The sequence below is a fragment of the Rhinichthys klamathensis genome, unplaced genomic scaffold (assembly GCF_029890125.1).
Source record: "Rhinichthys klamathensis goyatoka isolate OS25496 unplaced genomic scaffold, OSU_Roscu_1.1 h1tg000111l_1, whole genome shotgun sequence".
Lineage (NCBI taxonomy): Eukaryota > Metazoa > Chordata > Actinopteri > Cypriniformes > Leuciscidae > Rhinichthys > Rhinichthys klamathensis.
In genome coordinates this window covers 3863005-3889006 of record NW_026606649.1, presented here as the reverse complement: position 1 = coordinate 3889006, position 26002 = coordinate 3863005, and the positions used below count along the sequence as shown (strand labels likewise).

At 36.6% G+C, this 26002-nt stretch overlaps 1 protein-coding gene across 1 annotated transcript in view; it reads left to right on the top strand.

Annotated features, from left to right (window-relative positions):
* The first annotated feature begins 1849 nt into the window (after positions 1–1849).
* Positions 1850–26002, top strand: part of gpm6ba (glycoprotein M6Ba) — a 33933-nt gene continuing 9780 nt past the window's right edge. Inside the window, exon 1 of the mRNA XM_056254285.1 lies at positions 1850–2108. Within this exon, the coding sequence (XP_056110260.1) occupies positions 2045–2108 (64 nt within the window). The 5' untranslated portion in view covers positions 1850–2044. The remainder of the gene's footprint in view (positions 2109–26002) is intronic.

Genomic DNA, 26002 nt, shown 5'->3' with positions numbered 1-26002 from the left:
TTATTATTATTTGTTTGTTTGTTTGTTTATTTATTTATTTATTTATTTGCAATAAGAAGATAAACTGTGCCAGACACCATCTCTCATCTACCAGACAAACACTTAATCTGTGACGGTGACCTACAAATTTTGAGATTATTGTAGTATGTCAGAGAAAAACCATCACTGAGATTCTTAAGAGAGCTCCGCCTCATGACAAGGTCCAGTGTGTTCCATTTGTTTCTATTTGGCTCCACCCCCAAATAGTCTTAAATGTTACTTGTGATGACATATAATAAATAAAAGAAGGACACCTTTGAGATTTTACATTTGGTGCAAATCTAAAAACTATTGTTGAAACAAAATCATGTTATGGCACATATTTTTCAGTGAAAATGTGAAATACACAGTTCATTTTCTGATTTGTTCCCATAATGCAACACAGTACATTATACACTATACACTATGTCAGTCAGAGGCATAGATAAAGATCTTCTTTTCTCATCCACCAAACCTGGCGGATCGTTTGTTGTTTCCCTCCAGGAAGTTAAAGATTAACTTTCTGGGCTCAAATTTGTTAACACAAACTGTATATTTCATCCTAATATTGGTGACACTTTAAAGGAGGTCAGAACTCTAAATTGCTTCCAGAAGTATGAGATTGTTTACAGCACATTCACTACTACTTGCATTCCTTTACTTGCTCTGTGTTTGATGCCTGCGGGGAAGGGTATGTGTTTGAATGGGGTGGATAGTAATCTCTTTACGCCTTTTTCAGTTCACTTTTTTTATGGTAATGGTCTGGGAAAGTGTTTAAAAGCATAATGCGTCCTACATCAGTATGAGACAACTAAAACCATTTGGTTCCAAAATACTGTAAAATAAATAACCATTAAGATAAAACTGAAGATTAAATGTTTAACAAACACAGCATAGGAGCAACGTGTAAAATCTTGGTTGATACATCAAAATCCAGCATTAGAGACATTTCAAGGGTCAAGTCATTTTACTGCATATATCACAAAAGTAAAATCATCTTGTGTCCAATCAAGCATACGCTCATTATTATAATCTATGCGGTGACACCTCTTTCAGAATCAGGATGTGATACTCCTCGTGTCTGCTTTTTACCAAGTGGACTGTTGAAATACGACCTCATACTCTCTGGGTTTTTAAGACTCGATCCTTAAATGGTAATGATAGAGATGGTATTTAGTGTGCTCTCTTTCCCAGACAGTTGTATTTTACCAGTATGTACAAGTCTTTTGTTTAGCTGAATGCAGCAGAAGGTCATGCATGAGAATTAATACTGTTTAAGAGGATTCCAGACAGATGGTATTTCTTTGTTGGAGCATTGTATTCTTTTTTATTATTATTATTAGAAAACCCAAGCATACCATCTAAATGTGGATGTTTGGAATAAAATAATTGTTGAAGCGTCTTTGTGCCTCTTAGCACACATCACTTTGATGAATTCATCAATTTCATCTTTGTGACCCCTGTCCTAATGAGTACTGTTTATTCATTTCTGTCCTCCCATCATTTCGGAGAGGGAGGAGAGAGAGAGAGAGAGAGAGAGAGAGAGAGAGAGAGAGAGAGAGAGAGAGAGAGAGAGAGAGAGAGAGAGAGAGAGAGAGAGAGAGAGAGAGAGAGAGAGAGAGAGAGAGAGAGAGAGAGAGAGAGAGAGAGAGAGAGAGAGAGAGAGAGAGAGAGAGAGAGAGAGAGAGAGAGAGAGAGAGAGAGAGAGAGAGAGAGAGAGAGAGAGCATGTGTGACTGTTTACAGCTGGGACGATCTGTTTATGTCAAACTGACTGGCAGTGGAGTGGCTGTTTTTCCTCTCCTCCTTACGGATTCTCTCTCCTCAGCGTATCTGCTTAGCTATAGCTGTAGTCTTCTCTAAGCCTTTACGTGAGACCCTCTTCGGCTGAGCTCTTATCGTTTATGAACAAGTTATCTAAGCGATATCCGATCTGACAAAATATTTGAGGTGGCTGTGATATACTCCTGTATTGGAGCGAGAGAGACCAGGCAAAGGGAATATATATTCAAAATACTCTTTTCCAAATGGATGGGATGAAGCCAGAATCGACGGCTGAGGAGAATCAAGATGAAAGGGAAGAAAGCAAAGGTTTGTAACTGTGTGTAATCGTTTTCTGTTTTGTACTTCGACTCGGATTATTGTGCTAGATGTTTTAGAGAGCGGCTTAACCTATTTGCGAAGGCTTCGCTTGCGCGCCGTTCATTGTGAATGGATCGAATATTTTATTGATTGAAGTACTTGTGATCCTCATCGTGTCATTCACTAATCATTAAAATTAATTCGTTAATTCGATTAGGGAATGCGCATGTTTTATCTAGGCACCTTTGGAGCGCTGGTGATGTCAAATCTTTCCTCTGCGTCTTTGGAGAGCCGTGCCCATCGCTGCGAGTGATGATGATGATTTGAATAAGAGCTGCTCCTCTTACCTTAGCGATGTCCCTTAAGCAAAAAAGAAGAAAAACATTTCTTTGTTTTTGGACCATATGGATTCATCCATATGAAATACTATTATACTAGCCTATATATCATTAAATTTCGAGCATATTCTAAATGTTGTGTTGTCTTAGTGTCGATAGTAGATAGTTGATGGTGACGAGGTGGAGGTGTCGCATTGTAGGCTATTGTAGGCTATTGAAGGTGTTGTTTACATTGCTGTAGTGTTCGCTGCTAAAACCAATTGACGAATTCCTATTTTTCTTATATTATATTTTCCTAATTTGATAAACAAATTTGATGAATTAATTTGCTGTTCAACGTTGCGCTACATAGCCTGAACATTTTTGACAAAATCCAAAAACATTATAATTTTTTTTTACAGCTTACAGTATAAAATAAAAGCATCAGATACGAAAATAGAATGCATGCTTTGAATATGTAAAGGCTGAGCACTTTAGTGTAACCTAGCACCTGATCCCCTGAAAAAAAAAAACATGTAATCAAAGCACTCTACATAAATCGTGTAATACAGGTTATTTGTGATTTCTGAGTTAAGCGATAATATTGGTTCAGGATTTATGATAATAAAAACATCTTATCATAAGCTGTGCTCTAAAGAAGACTATCCCTGCCTCCCACTTGACCCCCACCAGAATTGACATTTTACATGCTTCTGGACTATTTTTGTGTAGGCATAATACTTTTATGTTGACTGAGTTATGGATTTGCAGTTAAGTCCAAGTTCTCCACAAGCATCAAAGCAACAAGGAGGCTGCTCCTCCACTCCACCCACTGGTTATGTCATATATGTTTCAACCATTGAATGATCAGAGATCTAATCCATCTTTGTTAATATTCACTGCTCATAAAATGATGACATTCAAGCAGATAATTCCATATGCCTTTATTCTTTACCGCATTCTTATCCTCTCTTTCATATAAAATTTTGACCAATTTTGCCCCTAGCATGATTAGATTAATACATTATGGAAAGGGAGACCTAATGGTACCATATGTTTTGCAACTAAAATATACAGAGAAAAGTAGTCTTTATGAAAATTGTATGCATTTCCAAGAACTGTTGGTCTCTGTCAGGTCATCAGATGCTCTCTCTGGTCCTTCGGTGAGAGGTTGAGCTTTGGAGGCAGAGTACACATAATTTGTTCACTTAAAGGTGCTCTATGCACTAGAGGCCGCTAAAAGTTACGTAGACTCTACGTAACTTTTAGCGGCCTCTAGTGGTGATGTTTCAGATTGCAACCAAATTTTACAAGAGCGCTCGTGCTCGAACTCATAGACCATACCGTCTATTACGCAAATATCTCGGCGAATACTTGACGGATTCGGCGAGCACCGAGCTCGTTGGGACCATCTAGTCGAGCTGAAAAGAACCATATAAGTTCCATAGTTTTTGGTGGTGTTTTCGCGGAGATATTAGCAGAAAACCATCGGGCGCGCTGCAAAATTGCGGACGCCGGTGACGTCACGATCTCAGAAGAAAATCGCTCGTATCTCTGGAACGCAAAGACCCAGAGAGCTCAAATTCGGGGGAGGATCCCAGGGGAACCCTTGCCCGAACGCTAGAGTGGCGGGCCTCGGGGATGCCCCCTACCGGATCGCCGTTCGCTGGGACCCCCGATTTCGAACGGCTATAACTCGGGGAGCCGGTGGGCTCGTTCGAAAGGCCCTGTCCAGCACTACGAACGATTAGAGTCTTGGGAATATTGATCAAAGATTGACCGAGATATAAGCCAAAAAACGTGCGCCTTTAACCGGACGTAACTCCCTGACCGTCTACAATAGACTGTATATAAGGAGAGAGGCTCGGGAGCGCGCATGCACGTCACATCCGTTGGATTTCGCGGTAAATCCGACCCGGAGACTTCACATAGAAATAGGAATACTGGCCTTCAGAGGTAATAGCAAAACTCGACAAGTGGATCATTTTAATGTGTGATTACAACCCCTTCACACACAGGCAATAAAAAAAGGATTCATTTTAGTAGAAAAGTTACATAGAGCACCTTTAAAGAATGAGTTCACCTATTTTCAACCGGCTTTGTATTGTTACCACTGTTTGAAATATATGCAAATGAACAATTAGTACTCTTTCTCTGTTACCTGTACCCAGATATCCCTGTTTATTTGCCAGCAAAAGTCTGCCGGATGATGCAAACTGGTCTATTCCATCCCACCGACAGTCAGATCAACAGGGGTGGCTCCAAAATCAAAAAGTGCATTATGGGTACATTAAGGGAATCCCACAGCCCCTTTTCTCCGTTTTCTCTACTCATGTCACACCAATTCACGTTTCTACTTTTATTAAAAGCCCATCTTGCCAGTTGTGAATTCTCACTTTAAGGTAGCAATAACATTTTTATATAACTTTTTTGCTCTAGTAGTCACAACTTGCTCTTCCTATGATGTGACTCCTTGTCCTTCCTTTGATGTAACTGCTCTGTAGTTAAAGTCGGCATGAAACGGAAGTTGCGATTGTTTTTTCTTCCTTGTTGTTATGCATACCCGAACTTCCCGAACAAGAAAAAAAAAGAAATTTTGTTAATCAGGAATAGAGTGGTGCAGGGATGACATATTTTTGTAGACCAACCCGGAAGTTTGCATCACCCTTGGTTCCCTCGACAAAAACCCAATAAGATTTTTGGACTATTGCAGAAAATAAGGTCTCTAACAAAATCTTATGATTCTTACATGTTTTGTTCATCAAGATAATCTTCACAAATGAAAAAAGTCAAAAGCTAAATGTAGGCTATAAACAAACTACACCACAGTCGAATGACTTCAACGTCACTAAGCTGAAAGTGAAACTGAAAGTTTGAGTTATAATAGTTTGCAAGCGCACCATTATAATCACAACGAGACTGTGGAAAGTGGTCTAGTGAGTAGATGAGTTTACCTGTTTGGCTGATGATTTTTAATGTCCCCGACAGCTTCTGTAGTTCCATTTAGCCACTTGTTAGCAACCACTTTTTTTAAAAAAAGTAACAGCTTTAAAAAAGAGGGAATTACTGATGTATCGCAGAATAAAACGTGAAAACATCTTGAGCTCTTATTCACCAGAGACCTTATTTCAAGCGTTTAACCAAAAACCCATTAAAAAAAACCTAACTTCAGGACGATGGAACTAGAAGTGCTAAAATGCTAACTCTTCTCGGTTTTGGCCTACAAAAATATGTCATCCCCTGCACCACTCTATTGATTGGATCGTTGTGGTTTGCAATTGGCCATAAACACATCATCAAAGAAGAGAAGAGATGTTTCTGCAGGCGAGGGGAAGTTATTTTGATTAAAGATTGTAAGGGCACATTAATTAAAAAATAATAATTATGTGCACAGATAAATCATTTATAATACTGCAATATTGCATAAAAATAATTGTCAATTATTTTACTTAATAATGGTACGCAACACCGTCTTATCACAATCCAATCAACAACCATTGGATAAATTCAAGTCCCACCCTAAATTTCATTTTAAAATTTTCAACAAGCTATTTTACACCAAAATGTGTCACAATACAGAAGTAAATTCGGTCGCAATTAAATGCCTTAAAACGTTTAGAACAAAAAAAAACAACAACTGGCCTTATAGTTGCAGTAAGCAATAATTCCTACATTACTGTAAAATAAATCATGAAGACAGTACAACATGCATACTGTTGCATATTTCTTAATTGCTGAATAAATCAGAATATGCACAATGGGCTGAATGAACAAAAATTGTGCATGTGAAGAGACCAGATGAACAGGTGTTTTGAAGCCTCATTGCTGAGGTTTCGAGGCTAATATGCTTGTCTTTTTGTAGAGCAGAATTATGCAGAAATTTTATTCATTCCTTATTTGGTACACCTTGTTCAATTTCCTTCAAAGCTTTCTGAGTATTGTTCATCATTTGACCAATTCATTCTGCCTTTAATGGGGCATGGGATACTTTTTTATGTTTCTCAATGAGTAAATAACATAAGCCAATGATGAGAGAATATGCATATGAGAATATGAGAATTTTTAATCTCACATGCACAGAAGAGGCGGCTTGCACCCTCTTCTCTTTTTACATAACTCCTGCACTTTCCACATCAAAAGGATTACATCATTCCTGTGACATGAAAGGGGAGGGGCATATAGACTAAAGGTGGGGGAGATAAAAATGAAAATTGCAATAATCTATTTTCACTGTTAGAGTCATTGTATTTTTTACATCTGTTTTTGCAATCATGAAATATGTAGGACTGGGAGCAGTAAAGTAATGGCTCACATGATGGAAATAACATTCTTTTTTCCCATTATTGTCTACTGTACAATAATGGAAAATACATTTTGTGGTCTGCTTTTAGCCTTTAGGCCAATATTGCCTGATATAGATGTTAAGGATACTCTCAGATAAAGGCATTTTTCTCAGGTTTATGTACATTTATTTTCTTGGGACTTGGCACATTTATTTGGTGTCAGTGTTCAATAGCAGTGTGGGGAAGTTACTCAGAAAGAAATTACTAGATGTCTTTCAAGTATTTTAAAAATGTCTAAAACCTCTATAGTGAGACTTTTAAATTCTAGAGAACTTAGCATTTACTGTAAAACCTGTTTGTTTTTGTGTGCATGTACATTGGCTGTGTATGTGTGCAGTTGTGTGTGTTAATGTTTGTGAGTACCTGAGATGAGAGTCTTCAATAAACTGTTGAACTGTTGAACTTACAGTGGTGGAAAGTTCTTTAATGGAAAGTTAACATTTTTTGTAAACTTTTTACAGTTTTTATTTTTCTGTTCAAAATGCTTAAGTTTTAATTCCTTTTCATCTATGCATGCAAGCCACAATACCATGCATATCTCATATACAATAAGGTGCATACATTTCAGAGCTACCAAAACAAACCGATTACAAAGTAATTTGTATCTAATTTAACACACAAAATACTTTACATTTTATAAATATTTTTTTTTACAAATATGTGTAAACCAGGTAATATAATTAAAATGTAATTGAAAATCAGTAACTGTATCCAATTACAGGAATTTAGAACAAAAATTGTTATGCTAATGTTTATGCGTAATCAGTTCAATAACTAACCTTGCACAGCAAAATATCAATTGTCACTTTGAACAATTTATACTGGTTAAATATACACAGATCTCTTTGATTTTGGTAATATTTATATAGATACACATTTTTTCATATTTAAGTTAAAATTGAAATAAGACTTTGGTTTTATTTGGTTCTGACTGATTCAGGTCATTCTTCTTTCTATTTTTTTTATCCAGTGTATTTTAAACAACTTTCTTCTGGAGTATGAGGGCTGTGTGTATGTGTGCTGTCTGTAGTCTATACAGTGGGCTTTTCATTACACAGTATCAGTTAACCTGATCTCTGTTCCCATACTACTTCCCACTTTCATTCTCTCTATTTATCTCTGCCTCCATCTCTCCCCATTTAAATTCCCCCTTCCTCTCTCTGTCAGTCCTGTTTCATATGGTTTCATTCACCCACAATTTTTTAAATAAGAGTGACCGCCACATTCTATAACTGATCTGCTCTGATCTTTCATTTTCAGCATGTCCGCATGTTCAAATAAACTAAATTTAGGTTATCCTATGCATTGTGAACAGAATCATAAAAAACTGCAAAACTAATTGTCTGTTAAGTGTACACTGTTGTTTCATCGGGAGTTCCAGGTACTTCCAGTAGCTCACAGAGCAGTTTGTTATTTGAAGGTTTTAGATTCAGCCTCTGTCTTCCAGCGGAGCTGCTACCATGAGGTTTGTAGTAGCCTAAACATTTCATTTGAACCATTCAGAGATGTTGTCTGTTAATTGGGATTTTACTTGGACCTGGATTGAAATCATTTATTACATAATATTGAGTCCATTTTGACACTTCAGTCTTTCGTTACTGTCAGTGTAGTTGCAGCTGTTATTCAGAGCTACTGTGACAATAAAAAGGGGCTTGAGGCTCCTGTGTTGTTGAATTGGACAATTTTTGGCCTACAATAATACGGTTCTCAATTCCAAACACTGATATGTGAGCTTAGCCTTTCTCAAGATTGCAGAGTACTGTGAGCATGTGAGAGTAATCACAGAGAAGGAAGACAACCTCATGTGCCTCTCATTTGGAACAACTCACTCAGGGCATGCTGACAGCCTCCATCTGCCACCACAAACTCAAGTCTGTTAAGACACTTTTGTGTAAGAGTGTGTGGGAGAGTGCTTTCATAAGCATGTAGAAGTGTGCTTGTGCATTCATGTTTCTGTGTGTTGACATGAACATTGGCTGGTGCTTGTGTTAATGTGTGTGTGTGTGTGTGTGTGTGTGTGTGTGTGTTGTGTATAGGTATGAACAACACTAACAGGCAGGTTGGCACAGCATGTCCTGTTCCTGCATAATGTCATTCATCCTCCTGTATATGGATCTTGTCCACTCTGCCCACTGGTGCGCAATCTGCTGTTGTCTCATTCTTTCTTTATCATCTCTCTATCAGAGAGAGAAAACATGTATTCATAGTGATGCCTCATACTTTATTTATAATTTAAATTATAAAACTTTAAAGCATTAAACTAGTTTTAGAGGAATATTTGAAGCCACAATAACAATAAACACAGGGCCGGCTCTAGCCCTTTGGCTAGGCGAGATTAAGTTTTGCGCCCCCTCCCCCCAGTTGCATTGTACAAATACATTTTATCTGACCATGTAACTTGTAGTAGATAAATTACAATTTCTACCACCACTACTATTATTACTAATCTAATGGGCTGCTACAAGGCTATGGGGGTTTAAGAAAATTTTGTGCATTTTAATGTTAAATTCATCAATCTGGTGCACTTTGAGAGTTCAAAATTAAAAGCTCCAACCCATATTCAGTGTGCAAATTTAACAAAGAAAAATTCAAACCTCTTGCAGATTGCGCTCCTCACAATCAAGCATGCTGGTTGTTCCTAAAACTCGCTTAAAGTCTATGGGTGACAGGGCTTTTTCCTTCTATGCACCTGTCCTTTGGAATTCTCTGCCTCTTGAACTTAGGGAAGCCCAGTCTTATGCCATTTTTAAAGGTCAACTTAAGACATACTTTTTTAAACTTGCATTCACTTGTTGATGTGTTTTTTTTAACAATTGCCCATTGTGTAGGCCTATACAGCGCTTTGAGAAGCTGCTTTTAAAGGCGCTTTATAAAATAAAGGTTATTATTATTATTTTGTTACAGTGTCTGTCTACATTACACTACTGCATAATAATAGTTATAATATTAATCCCATGACAGTAATAGCCATATGTTGTAAAACAAATGCAATGAAAAATAAAGGAAACTTTCATAGCTTAATAAGTTTTGTACACATTTCTATACTTGAAAGCAAGTTATAACCCAGCGCCACCAATTAAACAAAACAAAACGAATGGGCCGCCGATGTACGAGTTTTACAAAAAATAAATAAATAAATAAAAGTATTCGAGATGTATCGGCCCAAAAAGCACGTCGGCCCACCGGGAATATCCCGGTAGTCCTGATGGCCAGTACATTTGCACAATACCAAGTAAATTTATTTCGTTTGACACCTTAATGGCTGAGATGAGAAGACTTACCTCTATACTGGGCTTTCTTTTTATCTTGTTCCTTTCTCCTTTTCTTCCCTGTGCACCAGAGGGTTTAGAGGGCTGCATTGGGATTGAGTCCCGCCGGGTCCCGCGGGACCCAACGCAAATCTCGCGGGAGCGGGCGGTTTGAACTTTGCTGCGGGCGGGAATGGGCGGACAAATAAAACCCCTGCGGGATTGGGAGGTAGCCTAACGACATGATGGAGATGTCAATGATGTGGAAACGAACCTTAAACGAGGTATTTACAGCACAAAACCTGAGCAAGGCAAGTCTGACATTTACTATTCATCTTCCTGATCAGTGCGTCAGAATACATGCAGGCCAGGGAAACGAAACCAACAACCCCATGAATCTCTTTAACAATAGCAATACAAATACGCGTTTTTTTTCCTGCGGGACGGGAGAAGACACAAAGTCAGTGCATCTCTATTATTGTGCGGGAATAAATTATCCGAGTTTTGCGGGTGCGGGCGGGAGTGGACATACATATTGCGGGAGCGGGCGGGAGTGTAACACATACGTTGCGGGAGCGGGCGGTAATGGTCAAAAATTCGGCGGGCGGGAGCGGGATGAAGAAAACAGTCCCGCGCAGGACTCTAGTTTAGACCGCACTTGCCTTGCCTAACCTAACGTAACGTAACGCAACTCCCCCCTCCCCCCCATTAGGAAATGATCGACAATAATCATCAATTCAATCTAATAATCAAGTTGACAAGTAATTAAACGTGTGGCTGACGGTAGCCTTATGATGATCATGTTTAATAAACATGTTTTATTTTGCTTGTCATTCTAATTCTATGATTAATGGGAAGTAGGCAAAGGGCGACACTAGAGGTCGCCTGCGCCCCCAACACATTTGTCGCCCTAGGCGATCACCTAGACCTAGTTCGCCTATAGCAATCGCCGGCCCTGAATAAACATATATTTTCCTCATCTATCTAAACTAATCTAATCTAAATCCAAGTGAAACGGCTTCTCGGACGAGAAAAAATGTTTCTTTGCTTTTTGACTTGCTTTTGTCTATCGGAAATTGATTTGTTATGGTTTGCTTTTGCTGCGGTCTCATGTGAGTGACAGGTTGTCCCCCCCCCTAACATTAGGATCCTTAAGAAAGATATACAGAGCATCAGGTGATTTATCAGCCAGTAATAGTAGGTTTGAACATCATGTTACTCAGTTCTTTTGTTGTTAAGGAATAATAGTATCCATCCTGCTTGTTACTTATTATCTCACCTTGATTGGGTGTGGTAAGTTTCCTAAAGAGACAGTTCACTCAAAAAGGAAAAATTTGGCTTAATTGTTCGTTAATCATGTAACACAAAAGAATACATTTAGAAAAATTCCATTTGTATTTGTTTTGTATTTTGTTTTGGGATATAAAATCAATGTGGTCCAATGTTGTTTGGACCCAAGCGTTTTTCCAGATATCTTCTTTGTGTTCCAGAGAAGATAAGAAATGCATACAAGTTTGGAACAAGGTGAATGATGACAGAATTTTCATTTTTGGGTGAGCTATCCCGTTAGCACCCAATAAGTGTGTAAACATGGTCATTGTTGATGCATTCACCTGAGAGAAGTCGGAAGTGCTGAAGTTGCTGTGCAAAGTTAAGTTCAAAATGAGTCATTTTTGACAGTATACAACATATTTCATCAACCGCTTTTGTCTTTATCATTTACCTTAAAGGATCAAGGACAGTTTGATTCCTCATGTTATGACCCCATGCTGTGTGTTTCATTGCGAGTTCCACCTCTGCCATCTCTCAGACTAGTGAAGATGAGAGGAGCTTCATCTTGGACAAAATCTATATACAACGAAAAAACTAAAATGTTTATTGAACTTAATTAAATTGAAAATGAAAATGAAAACTCCTTTTTCCACAAATTTGTGGAATTGAAAGTTTCCACGGATGTTAAAGGTTCTTCATGGAACCATTGATGAAAGATCCTTTTTTTTTTAAGAGGGAATGATAATTATTTATGTGGTCTCAACGCAAATAGATAAAGTAAACTTCCATTTTATTATTTTAAACATATTGCATGCAATTAAATGTTTTAAAATGTAAATGTGTGTGTGTGTGTGTGAGGAGCAAAACACAGAGAAGCATTAGCTCATTTTAATTAATTGTACTGAACGAGCAGCACAAATCTATTTTTAGTGCAATTTCAAGTTGTTTACGTATCAGCACAGGAACAGTAGGTCATAGTTCAGGATGCCATGTATTTACATAAATAATTACAGATTAATTATAATTCTAACTGTCTGCCATTGTTTTTGAAACTGCTTGTAATTACACAATATGCTGCATTCACACCATGTTGTAATTAAATTTACATGTTGTAAATAAAGCTCCGTATGCTTTCGAATCATTCTCCCGTACTTTGATGTCATACACCGATTGGTCTGCACAGCGCCAGTTCAAGTCGAACACACCTTAAATCTGTAGTGGTCAGGTGGTAAGGCAGCCACGTGGTGCAAATCGTAGCTCTCAGAAAATGACAAATTCTACAAGCATGTGAAAGCTTTTTACAGTTTAGAATCATTGCGGTAATTACGACATGGCTCGAATGCATCTTTAGTTCTTGTTATTAGTATTTTAATTAATTATAGTAACGTGTAATATGTACAGTACCACTGTAAAGTAAAGCATCACTGAACAGTACATTTCTTTCTCACCCTGTATGCTTAGGAACAGACAAGCTGTTATGTTTGTTGCAACTGTTGAGTTCACATTATAATCGTAGTAGTGTAGGCTTGAGTTCAGAGTGGGTGTGTGCTATGAGTTATACTTTGACGAAAAAGATAGAATAGTGAAAATGTGTGCCATCTATATGTTTTATGTGTGTGTGTGAATGTTTGTATATGTGTACACCAGCATTTGAGTTTGTTAAAAATGACAGGGGTGAGGTCAAGGCAAAACGCTATGAATTCTTTTCACTTCAGGCATCCCTGATGGATGTGAATGGACTACCACACATACACACAAAAACACATGCACTCACTTTAGAACTGGGTCTAAAACTCACAGCATCGAGCATTGATCAACACAGTCTGTTGGTGCTGAGAGGAGGGGCAACCTTAAAAGCTGTCCATTTAATAATGGCCATTTACTCACACTAAACACTGTCTATCTCTCAGCAGGGTCTCACAACAGTCCTACCTAACCTCCTCCACTCAAAAACCCTTGCTTAACTATCATAAGATATCTAAACTGATTTCTGATCAGTCTCTAAAACAAGCTCAATTCAAACGGTATCCCACATAATAGGTTGGTAGAAGAATGAATATGTGTGGGAGATGATACTTTTTTGACAGGGGCTTTGCAAATTTAATTCATATAATCCTAGATCCTGGCCAAAATTTGCCCATTAGCCTTCATGTCCATCATGGCCTCCTAATTATCCCCATTTACTGATTGGCTTCATCACTGTCTCCTCTCCACCAATAAGCTGGTGTGTGTTGGGCGTTCTGGCGCAATATGGCTGCCTTCGCATCATCCAGGTGGATGCTGCACATTGGTGGTGGTTGAGGAGATTTCCCCCTTCCATATGTGAAGCGCTTTGAGTAACAAGAAAGGCGCTATATAAATGTAAAGAATTATAATCAATGTAATTGGTTGCGTGAGGTGTCTGTCCATTGGAACAGCATTTTCATTGGTTACTCTGTTAACCTGGATGTTCTTATACTCCCTTTAAGGGCTTTCTACTTCTAAGTGCATTCGTTATTATTGTATGCCATGCAATCAAGCCAAAATATTATCCAACATTATAGGGGTCCTATTATGTTTTTTTTTTTTTTTTTTTTACATTTTTAGTGTGTAACGTTGCTGTTTGAGCATGAAAACGGTCTGCAAAGTTACAAAGCACAAAGTCCACTCCAAAGTGAGTTATTATCAGTAAGCACTATTTTTCAACTCCCTGAAACGCCTTGATTGTAGTCTTGAGGTTTCTTCTGGGAATGTACACATCACAATATTCCTCATTTAATAAATTCCCACTCAAGGCTAAAATTCATAGTTTGTATTGTAAATACAACTTTGCCTGGTCATTCATGTGATCCGAATATGAAATATATGATATTTAACTACACTTAAATTCTAACTGAAAGGACCTGGAATTATGTGTAACCTTAAGCTTATTGTTATTCAAGCTATAACATGATAGATCTGTTCTCTGGTGCTTTGTTTGAGCATGTGCATCATTCGATCTAAAGATCTTTAATGCAGTGAGTGAATATACAGGCGTACAGTATAGTCTTTGCACATGGGGCAAATATGGAACATTTTGCCAGTGGCAAACATTAAAGAGGAATGTATAATGAGCCATAAGGGCAGAGAGAGATGGCAGGGCTCCAACAGCTTGAATAGATCGGCTGTGTCTCTACCGAAACTGACATTGTGTCAGTGTTTTTCTCGCTTGAGAGAGAATTATTCTCAGAGTGCACAGAACATTGGCCTACAAATTAATATGCCACTCCTAAAAAGGAATGGCCTATAGCAGAAATTTGCACATGACCCTTTAAATATTCACCAATGTTTAAATAAAGATATTCGGATTCTTGTTCTACATTTTTTTCACACAATGTGCTGTTAATTAATATGCTTGGGATATCAATGCTTAAATATTAAGATTACATTTAACTAAGTTGCTTTGCTGTTTAAAGAGCAGTTGAATCTAGGAAAGCACTCTTTAATACATTACAAAGCATGGGCTGTAGCTCTTCCTGTGTGACTTTGTTGGCTATGAATACAAATTGAATCTCTTTATATATTCCACATTTAACAGAAAAGGAGACAGAGAGTGTGTGTGTGTGTGTGTGTGTGTGTGTGTGTGTGTGTGTGTGTGTGTGTGTGTGTGTGTGTGTGTGTGTGTGTGTGTGTGTGTGTGTGTGTGTGTGTGTGTGTGTGTGTGTGTGTGTGTGTGTGTGTGTGTGTGTGTGTGTGTGTGTGTGTGTGTGTGTGAATAAACCTGACCTGAACTGTGATTACTTGAAGGACAGAGATAGTGGGTTTCGCAAGATTTAGTCTATTATTAATCGTTACATTTTATGAAAATACTTCATTCAGAAATCATATTTCGTTCCAAATCTGTATGATTTCTTTCATATTTGAACATTTAATGTTTTAACTGTTTTTATCACAACATTGAACCCCACTGGCTTTAATTGTGATCAAAAATCACTGAGACATTTTTTCAAAATAACATTTTTGTGTTGCACAAAAGAAATACATTCAAGCATTTTCTTTTCTTTTTTTCTTCTTTTCTTTTTCACACACACACACACACACACACACACACACACACACACACACACACACACACACACACACACACACACACACACACTTTCCCCTAGGGTAGTGTATGAGTGGGAAGCGTGTAGAAACCGTGGCAATGCGGAGACAGTCAGATGTGGGTGCACTCAACTGGGTCGTGGGTAGCATGCTGCCATAGCAACCACTTTTCACCAGCCCCCGGGCCCAAAAAAAAAAGTGTTCATTCTTTATTTTCTGTCTTCCATCTCTCCATCTCTCTCACTCCCTGTTTCATTTGAGAAAACCTTGCTAAACTCTCTGGCAGAGGATCTACTGTACTGTTCTGAAAAGAGGTTGTGAGGAAAGCGCTCACTCTGATTGCTCATCACTGCAACAACCCATTCACTACACATACACATGCATGTTTTGGAGAGCAGAGAGCCTTTTGATTTATTCTGAAACTATGTAGGGGTTTGCTGCTTTATCTTTAATTGTATATCACATTGTAATGTCATTTGCATCTTTGGACATTTCTGGAAAAAGGGTGTAAAACCTATTTACCCGAATAATTCATGGATTTGATGCGATTGCATGCTCAGAATGAGCAACACTGCATTAAGCCACTTTCTAATAATTTACTGATTTATTATTGGACCATATACACATCAAGGTTTGGCAGGTTTTATATTTGAAGCCTATCATGTAGGGCCAGTCTTGGTTTTTAACAGCTGTTGCTGCCTTCCAGCTACATGTATAAATTCATATAACAAATTGCAGTCATAGCAGCTGTATCTGGCAGTGGTGTGGCCACTGAGGTGGGGGTGGACCAAAGCAATTCCAAACCATTACCCATCTAGGTCTGTTCAACTCGTGAAACTCCTGCCTCTCTCTCTCTCTCTCTCTCTCTCTCTCTCTCTCTCTCTCTCTCTCTCTCTCTCTCTCTCTCTCTCTCTCTCTCTCTCTCTCTCTCTCTCTCTCTCCACTGAAATGCACTGATTCACTGACAGATCATAATCTGACCTGACTTACCAAATGCAGCAATGCCAAATGCTAAATGAGCATTGGTGCTCACTTTTAAGTCATTTACTGCTTGATATCAAGCACAGATAAAACCTAACCTGCTCTATGATCCTGAACCAGTTGTCAGAGCTTCAAATCTGGCCTCTTTACTCCTGTTAGTCTCAAGAGGAGAGGGCTCTTTAAAAAAAAAGATTTATAACTTGGTATTTGGCATTTTTATACTGTTGACCAGAATGTTTTATAGATGAAAAACATGATTGGTTTTGGGTGTCTTCACTGAAAAAAGTGGAACGACTATGTCATTTATTTTTATAGATTTGGAAATCATGGTTTCCTAAGAAACCATTTTGTTCAAATTGTATTTTCGCTTTACACCAGTGTTGATGTGCAGAACATACTTTCTAACTTTACTAACTGCAGAAATTATAGTGGGTTTAATTAATTTTTCTGTGGTTTTTTAGTACAATACAGAAAATATGATGCATTATGATGCAAATATTAAGCATTTAAAAATACTTTTTTTATATTAAGTAAAACTAAATTAAACATGGACTTACAAAATGTTTTTAGTTTAACAGTTTTAAGTAACATTTTGGCTTATAACTTAAGAAAATATATTGATTAAGCAGATTTTAATAAATACTATTTTTTACTTTGTATGAATGTTATTGTCTTTGGGAAAAGACATATGTTTGATGAATATTAAATCAGATTTTAATTTAAGGTTTGAACAAAAACATAAATATAATTTGAGAAAAAGTAATATCTTTGCCCCTTAACAAATTACAGTAAATTGGTCCAAAGTATAATTTGTAATAATCAGTAAGGAGCTCATTTCAATAGAACATCATCTTTCAGTTTCATCATGCAGGGTTCTCAAATCCCCAGCTGCTACCGCTTTTTTTAAGTTACATGTTTGCAATGTTAGTCAAACACAATAAAATTATGTTGTGCAAAGCTTTATGACTTTTCTATGAAGTTGTAAAATTTATTTTCTGAGATGAGGGAGAAAGATAAGTGGAGAGAAGGAGAGCGATGACCTGCGTAATCTTTGCGTTCTAAATTCTACACTAATGAATAGCTCATTGATTTCCTTTATGGCTGCCCTGTTTTGCCTGTCTATGGCCCATTAAAGCTCTTAAACACTGTTGATAAATGGAGAATGGTTCGGGCACTGTCATATGCCCACTGGAGGTCCTCAACACAGGCTTTCAAGAAGCTCCGAGTGAGTGCACTTTTTTAGCCCAGTGAGTTTTGAAAAGTCAAAAGCTTTGGTGGTTCACTTAATTTCTTTATTTGTATTCAGTCTGACCATATCATACTGAAGCTTCTGTCAGCTCCACTAGAAGCTTTAGTGTAGTCCAGATTTTATCTACAGTGTCAGGCAGCATTTCAACACCTCTGGGTTGACGTCATTAGCTCATTAACATTAATGGGATAGATTTATTATGCAACACGATTGCACAGCTGCTTCTCTCAGAGCTTCATCTCCTCTTTCAGAACTCCCTGGCAAACCAGAAATAAGTTCCTGACCAACTTATTTCTGCAGAACCTCCAGGTTTGAGCTGACTGTCAAAACAGACCATTTACATTTGTATATTTGATGGGCATACTCAGAATTATCACTATAGCGTAAATGGTTTTGATAACTGCAATGGAATAATCAGTAACAGTGTACATTGCATACAAAATACAAAGAAGTAAGTCAGTAAACTAAAAACTCTCTCTTTTTTTGGAAAGAAAAGGAAAAGATTTTGCAGTTTTTTTTATTTTATGGAGAAGATTTCTAAAGCAGTAAGATATCCCAAAGATTTTCACATGGCTGCAATTATGAGGTGTTGAGGAGACCAATTGCACAAGGTTGCCATGGAAACACCAGTGGCACATGCAAGAGCGTGCAATTTTACGGTCTTCTTTTTTCCTCTCTGTGTGTGTGTGTGTGTTTGAAGCTATTTTTAACAAGCATTATATAAGCACTGTAAGTCACAAGCAGCTTGTATCTTCCCTTTATCTATTGTCTCTATTCTGTTTGCCTGACGTACGACTATAACACTACTGTTTAATTAAGCAGTTAACTCATAGAAATGAGTTTGCATGAGCATTAAGAATAATAGCAAATGTGATTGGTTGAAGAATATTACATATCCAAATCTTTGGCATGTGTAACATTTCCCATTATCAGGAAAAAGTGCCATTTATGCCTGAAATTATCAAGAATTTTCATTATTATTATTTTGAAAATTCATCATATTCTTGCTTATGCCCAATTATGATGGTAAGCATGGACTGTAACGTTTGGCTGCAGTATTATGCAAGAAGCAGGAGATTCAGAGAAACAAACAGTATTTAATAGGAGAAAATCATAGAATGCATCCATCAAACATAAACTAGACCAAACCAAGAACAGAGGAAACCAAGGGCTTAAATATACACAGATAACGAGGGAAATAATTAACAACAGGTGAACTTACTTAGGGAACAAACTAGTGAACAGCGCTCAGTCTAATAGGGACAGGGAACACAATGGAAACGAAACCAAAACACAACACAACTAAACAGACATAAACATAACCCTGACATTGTGGGGTGTCCACAGACCACAGAGAGACTCAACAAATATTGAGATGAGCTTCTTTTTTTTCTCTCCGTTGACTATTACCACCAATCCTGAATTCAAAATACCAATCATTATTTTAATATGTACTGGGTAAAGTCTGAGGTAAATTCTGGCTCATAATAAATCACACAAACAAGGAATAGTAATAACCCATGAAATGGACAACCCTCAAAAAATATATTTTCTTAAAAAAAAAAAACTAAATTAAACCGAGCAAATATTACCACATCATTCAACGGTAACACTTTACAATAAGGTTCATTAGTTCAACATTTACTAAGACGTTATTACAATCAAAGGTTGTATTTGTTAACATTAGTTAATGCACTGTGAACTAACATGAACAAACAATGAACAGCTGTATTTTTTATTAACTAACATTAACAAAGATTAATAAATACTGTAACAAATGTATTGCTCATTGTTAGTTCATGTTAATTAATACATTAACTAATGTTAAGTAATGAACCTTATTGTAAAGTGTTACCCATTCAACATTACGTTTTTGTACCTTGTGCCAAGAAATGAAATCTATAAATAAAAAAACACTCTAGTCACTGTGATTGTCCCATCATAAGTCAATATTCGTGTAAACATTAATGAAATATAGAAATAATACAGAGAATTACTCCTGTTTGGACCATGTAGACTTTTATGTCACACCCACAAATCTAATAGAAAGATTGTTGTTAAAGAGATTCACATAAAAATGAAATTTCTGTGATCATTTATTCACCCGCATGTTGTGGCAAACCTGTATGGATTTCTTTCTTCAGTATTGATATTAAAAAAAATGTCGGCAACCAAACAGTTTTAGTGACCATTGAAAATGGACAAAAAAAGTATGGACAAAAAGAAATCTTGAATAAATCTTCTTTTATGTTCTAAAGAATGTCATACAGGTTTGGAACGTCATAACAATGACAGAAGTCTCATTTTTGAACTATTCCTTTAAAAGGCATTTTTTTAAACTATCTGGAGATAGCATCCACACTCACATCGGCAATGGCTCACATTGATGACTGGCTCACTAAGTCATGTCTCCATCTAAACACCAAAAAAAAACAGTCTGTATGGCGTTCACCAAACAAAGCATGAAGGTGTCACATTCTAATGTATTCTTTAGAGGACAGGAGCTTGACATTGTTAATGAATTCAAGTATATTTAGGAGTTATATATGACTCCACCTTAACATTTAAACGTCATGTAAAAAAGGTGGCAAATAAAGTTGAATTCAGTTTGCAGAACTTTAAACAAGTCAGGCCATTTCTTAATACCAAAGATGCTAAGTTTTTCTTATACACTATGATTTTTTCACATATTGAGTATTGTTTTATAAATTGGTCATTGAGCATATCTACTCTTAAAAATATTGAATCTCTATTTAAGAAAGGCATAAAAAGTTTTGATAAAAAAGCCTTGTCATTTCACCATTGCAATATTTTAGAGAGACATAATTTTCTAAGTTTTGACAATTTTAAAAGTATCAAGTATGTTTGTCTGGTATATAAAGTGTTAAACAATCTTGCCCCGCCTCCGCTGCATGTCTTCTTTCAAAAACTTGCTAGCGGAGGTAGTACACGGGCCTCGGCAAAAGGGGACTGTATGATACCATTTAGACGTACCACCTTTGGCCAAAATATATTATCAATAATAGGTGGTAAGCTTTGGAATAACTTGCCCCTTTCGATACGAGAGTGTCCTACATTCGACACCTTCAAAACTCACTTAAAAAAGTGGCTCTTAGATGTACTCATTTTTAACTGTCACACATTTTGCAGCCATACACATTCATTGTTAAATTAAATGTAGTATAGTGGTGAATGTATAATGTCTTTGTTATCATGTATTTTTTGTTTGTATTTATGCGTTGTTTGTAATATCAATGTATAGTCTTATCCATGTGTATTGTTGTTATAGTGAATGAATGCTGTATGACAGTTGGTTATCTTTTTGTTAGTTTTTTTATGTTACCGGCCTACTGCAGATGAAAAGTTGTATCTTTTGACTAATTCTGGCATATTTACATGGTGTATTATCATACAACAATGTTCATGAATATGGTCCCTATCAAATAAACTAAAAAATAAAATAAAGTGTAACAATAATACCAGTGAACAGAAATTGTAGAATTTTTTTTTGTGCCTTTTCAGAGAACAAAAACTTCAGTGAAAGCATTTTAATTTAATTAAAAGTAAAACTCCGCTATAATTCATTAAGTATTTTGATGTCATTAAAGTATAATGTGAGGAATGTTATGCCATGAATGTCACATCACGTCAGGTTTGCAGAAATGACAATGAAAAACTTTTATTTTATTTTAAAATTTAGTATGTGATTTGTCTTGTTGACAAAATCAGCAGTAAAGCATGAGAACACAAATAACAAGTGGCACTGTTTCCTACTAAGCCTGGGAAAGATAAGGGTTAAAGAGATTAAAATAATTGTTCCTATCTTAACCTGTCATGTCTCATTCCAACACAGTCTCGTGAAAGTGCGTATCTATACCACGAATGTCATTTCTCGTGCCATTTATACGCCAAAAATGGTTTTTGCGTGCATATGCTACGCACTGAAAACCCCTTGGGTAGGTTTAGGGGGGAGGGGGGTGGGGAGTGCGTGCGTATTACACGCCATAAAGTGCGTATCATATGCACGCGAAAACTGCGTATCATATAGACGCAAAAAACATTTTTGGCGTATAAATGGCACGAGAAATGACATTCGTGGTATAGATACGCACTTTCATGAGATCGGGCTCCTCATTCACAAACTTAACTACAGTAGCCATATGTTCTTTTACGACCGCTCCTGATCTAACCAGTCATGGCACACATTAAATGAAATTTCATATTGCTGCCAGATTACTGCTACAATCATCCTCTTCATGTTGAGAAACCGTTTTACCTCTCTTTAAATGGTCTGTTATGAACTGAGCGGCAGCTGTTGTAGTAGGTATAGCAGTGTGCAGTGTGGAACAGATGGTTATGCATATTCAGACAAGTTCTGTTCACTGTAAAAAGGAATTAGCATCTCTAATGTGAGTGTGTGACAGGAGGGTCAGAAGGCCCATTGATGTCAGGAATGACCCTGCTGGTGTGCTCTTCATGACTTTCCAAGGACCCCCGTTCAGTCAAAATCCCTATTAATTGCATTTTTGTACAGTTTTGAACATTTGGAAACAGTAACAGGCAGTATTGTAAACCAAAGTATGACCAACATCTGTAAATACATTTAGCCCCTGAAATTTAGTACACTTGCAAAAAATAAAAAAAGGGTTCTGAACAAATACCATGGTAATATGGTATTAATATGGTAAACATTCAGTACTATGGTATATATCAAAGTATAACTGCAAACATTTCTATGCAAATAAATGCATTATTGATTCATTAAAATATTACCATTGGGTACCACTGGGGAATGAAGTTTCTCAGGCACACACTCAACACTCTTTTTTTCATAACATAGATGTCTACAGATCATAAGTTGCAGTCCATCTCTTAAGCATGAGATGATGCATTCTTAATGTATGTGGGGGAGTTTGAGTTGTTTAATGTCTTTGGAAGAAGATACATAGGCAGAGAACAAAATGAATCGGCAGGGACTTCACTGTGCACAGAACCCTTTTCAGAAGATATGAATAGAGTACATGAAACATTACATGTTCACGTATTAAAAGGGGAGTAGTGGTCGACCGATATATCGCCATGGCCAACATATCAGCTGATATTTTACATTTGCTTATCGCCATCGACTGATAAGTTTTTCTGTTTTGCCAATATGTCGAAAGTGAAACTTTTATTTTGACAGCCGTGATTAATCTCCGTCTTCTTTAGTTTACATTCTCTGTTTAACAGTTCTGTCTTATAAGTTATTATATTACACGTTATTATACCTATTATATGTTATTACTGTATGACATAAGTATTGTATTGTTTTTCCTTTTTCATTATTAGTAATGTTGACTAATAATAATTTAGATAAATAAGATCATTTAAGATAAGGTTGTTTTGCTCTCAACACACACTGGTCTTGGTCTTGACTTGGTGACTACAACCCTAATTATTAACAATAGAAAGGCAAACACTAAAGTATTATAGTGCCTTTCTATCTCATCTACGGTCAGCATTCAGCAAATACACATTTATATAATTTAAACAAGTGTTTGAATATCTAATAAACTTTTAATTACAAAAACCTTGCAGACTTAGTCGAATCCAGCTGTCAGATCATCTGAAGTGTGCATTTGTAAATGTGTAGGCCTACTCTGTGCGTGATGGTCGGTCCGTGCGAAACAGGACAGTTTAGCTGTCACTTGTTGAGACACACGATCGACAAACTTTAAATCCTTCTATTAGAATCCTCATTCTAAATGTTGTATTTCGCCTGTTCTAAAAGAGAATTTTTTTTCCCATTTGTCAGAAAGTGCCACTATAGATACAAATCCTGTTTCAAATTTCCATTCAATTTTGGCTAAAATCTGATCATTGAAATGCATTTGGAAGTGTCTGTAATTAAACTCTTCATCTTACAGTAACAGTCTCACCCCATGTCATATGACGTGAGCGTGAAGATGGATTGTCACCGATGGCCATCTGATTTCATATAACATGATTTTGTCTCAATGAGGTGTAATCAAACACCAAATACATGAACTACACCTCTCTGGTGTCAAAGGCAATGTCGCTAAAGCAAAAAAAAAAAAAAGATCTGTCTGATAAATTTCATGTGGTCTTAGAAATCTAAATCTGTATCAATAATATGGAGCGAATTATGTGCCAAAACCTCACACACACACAAAACGTGTTTTACTCACACCCAATGATTCACAAACAAACTCAATGTGGTTTGTAAATACGAAACATCACTCACAAACTAATGCATATTGTTCTGCAAATAAAAAACGTACCTATCAAACAAATACAGTGTGTTTTACATATACATAGAAACGTATTTCTTCAATGACAAAAATATCATCCAAGTACAAACTAAAATCTTTCAAGTACAAAACAAAATTCTACAAGTACGAAACAAAAATCTTCAAGTAGCCTACAAAGCAAAATTCTACAAGTACAAAACAAAATTCTACAAGTACAAAGCAAAATTCTACAAGTACAAAACAAAATTCTACAAGTACAAAACAAAATTCTACAAGTACAAAACAAAATTCTACAAGTACGAAAAACTGTCACGTGATTTTTGACACTATTTTTCCGTGTCCAGGCAGATTTTCTCACAAATGCAGTTGAGCAACTTCCTCTTCTAGAACAGTAGATGGCGCTAAGATAGGGGATCAATTTCGCGCTAGTCTCTGGGGAGAAACACTGATGTGAAACGCGTGCTTGCCTTTGCCCATGGGAAAATGAGCGGTGAACAGGGGTGTTTCTGTCTTACTTTATCTATAATTTACCTTATTGAGGTTTTGGTAAATGTTTATTATATAGACAGAAATCCACATCACTTAGTAGCACTCCACTAGGATAAGGGAATCTATAAACTGAAAGCTCTGCCATCATGTTGCTTTTTACATTTTTGTAAAAACGTTTCATTTACTGAATGAGTCTATTTCTTTCGTTCTCCATAAATTAATGAGAACATTTCATTTAATTGAAAGGGTCCCACTTATTCATTAATTTAGTTGGAATTCAGTCAGCGTAACTGTTAATGTAATAAAATAATGAATGAACAAAACAAACAATATACAATTGTTTCTTAACTTCCCTGTGACGTATTGCTCAAACTATTATTTTGGACAGACAAATGAAACCCTCCTTTCAATTAAATTAAATGTTCTCATTAATTTATGGAGAACGAAAGAAATAGATTCGTTCAGTGTACATAATCACTAATTTAGTAATTTCACACGCGTCTTATGTGGATTTTTTTTTTAAAAGCAACATATGATCGAGCTTTCAGCTTAGATTCCCCTAGAGAGAGTGAAGTGCTACTAGCGGTAATATGGATTTTTGTCTAGATGTAATAAACATTTTGCAAAAGAAAACCTCAATAAGGTTAATTAGATAAAGTAAGACAGAAACACACCTGTTCACCGCTCATTTTCCTCAGCTGTAGGCAGTGTTGGGAAAACATAGGCTATTTCGTTACAGAATACATGCCCAAAAATGTAATTTGTAACGTATTCCTTTACATTACTCAATCTGAGGGATTACGTCCGCATTGAATTGCCTTTTATAAATGTAAGAATGCGGCAATCTTATCCTGCTTACTAAACAGGCCTATTCTGGTGGGTGCGGTGGTGACGCGTGTACCATGTAGGGTGGCACTGCCAATAAAGTACCTTAAAGCTGTCACAAAGAACCGGCAAAAGATTATGAATATGTAAAATATAGCAAGGAGATATTTTAATTGTTTATTAATAAACAAGTGTATTCTTTGTCAGTGTGTCGGCTGAAAACATGAAGTTGACGATGCTGACTCGCGATCCTTGCAGTGAACGCGCCAGGATTACATAAGCAGAGAGCAGTCTGTAGTCTTTTTTCTTTCGTTTTGAATTGTTCGTTTAAAAGTAGACATGTCTGTGAGAGAGGCTATATAGTTTGTAGATTGAGTAATGTAACGGAATACGTTACAAATTACATTTTTGGGCATGTATTCTGTAACGAAATAGAACACTGCCTACAGCTGAGGAAAATGAGCGGTTAACAGGTGTGTTTCTGTCTTACTTTATCTAATTAACGTTATTGAGGTTTTCTTTTGCAAAATGTTTATTACATCTAAATCCATTACCGCTAGTAGCACTTCACTCTCTCTAGGGGAATCTAAGCTGAAAGCTCGATCATATGTTGCTTTAAAAAAAAAAATCCACATAAGACGCGTGTGAAATTACTAAATTAGTGATTATGTACACTGAACGAATCTATTTCTTTCGTTCTCCATAAATTAATGAGAACATTTAATTTAATTGAAAGGAGGGTTTCATTTGTCTGTCCAAAATAATAATTTGAGCAATACGTCACAGGGAAGTTAAGAAACAATTGTATATTGTTTGTTTTGTTCATTCATTATTTTATTACATTAACAGTTACGCTGACTGAA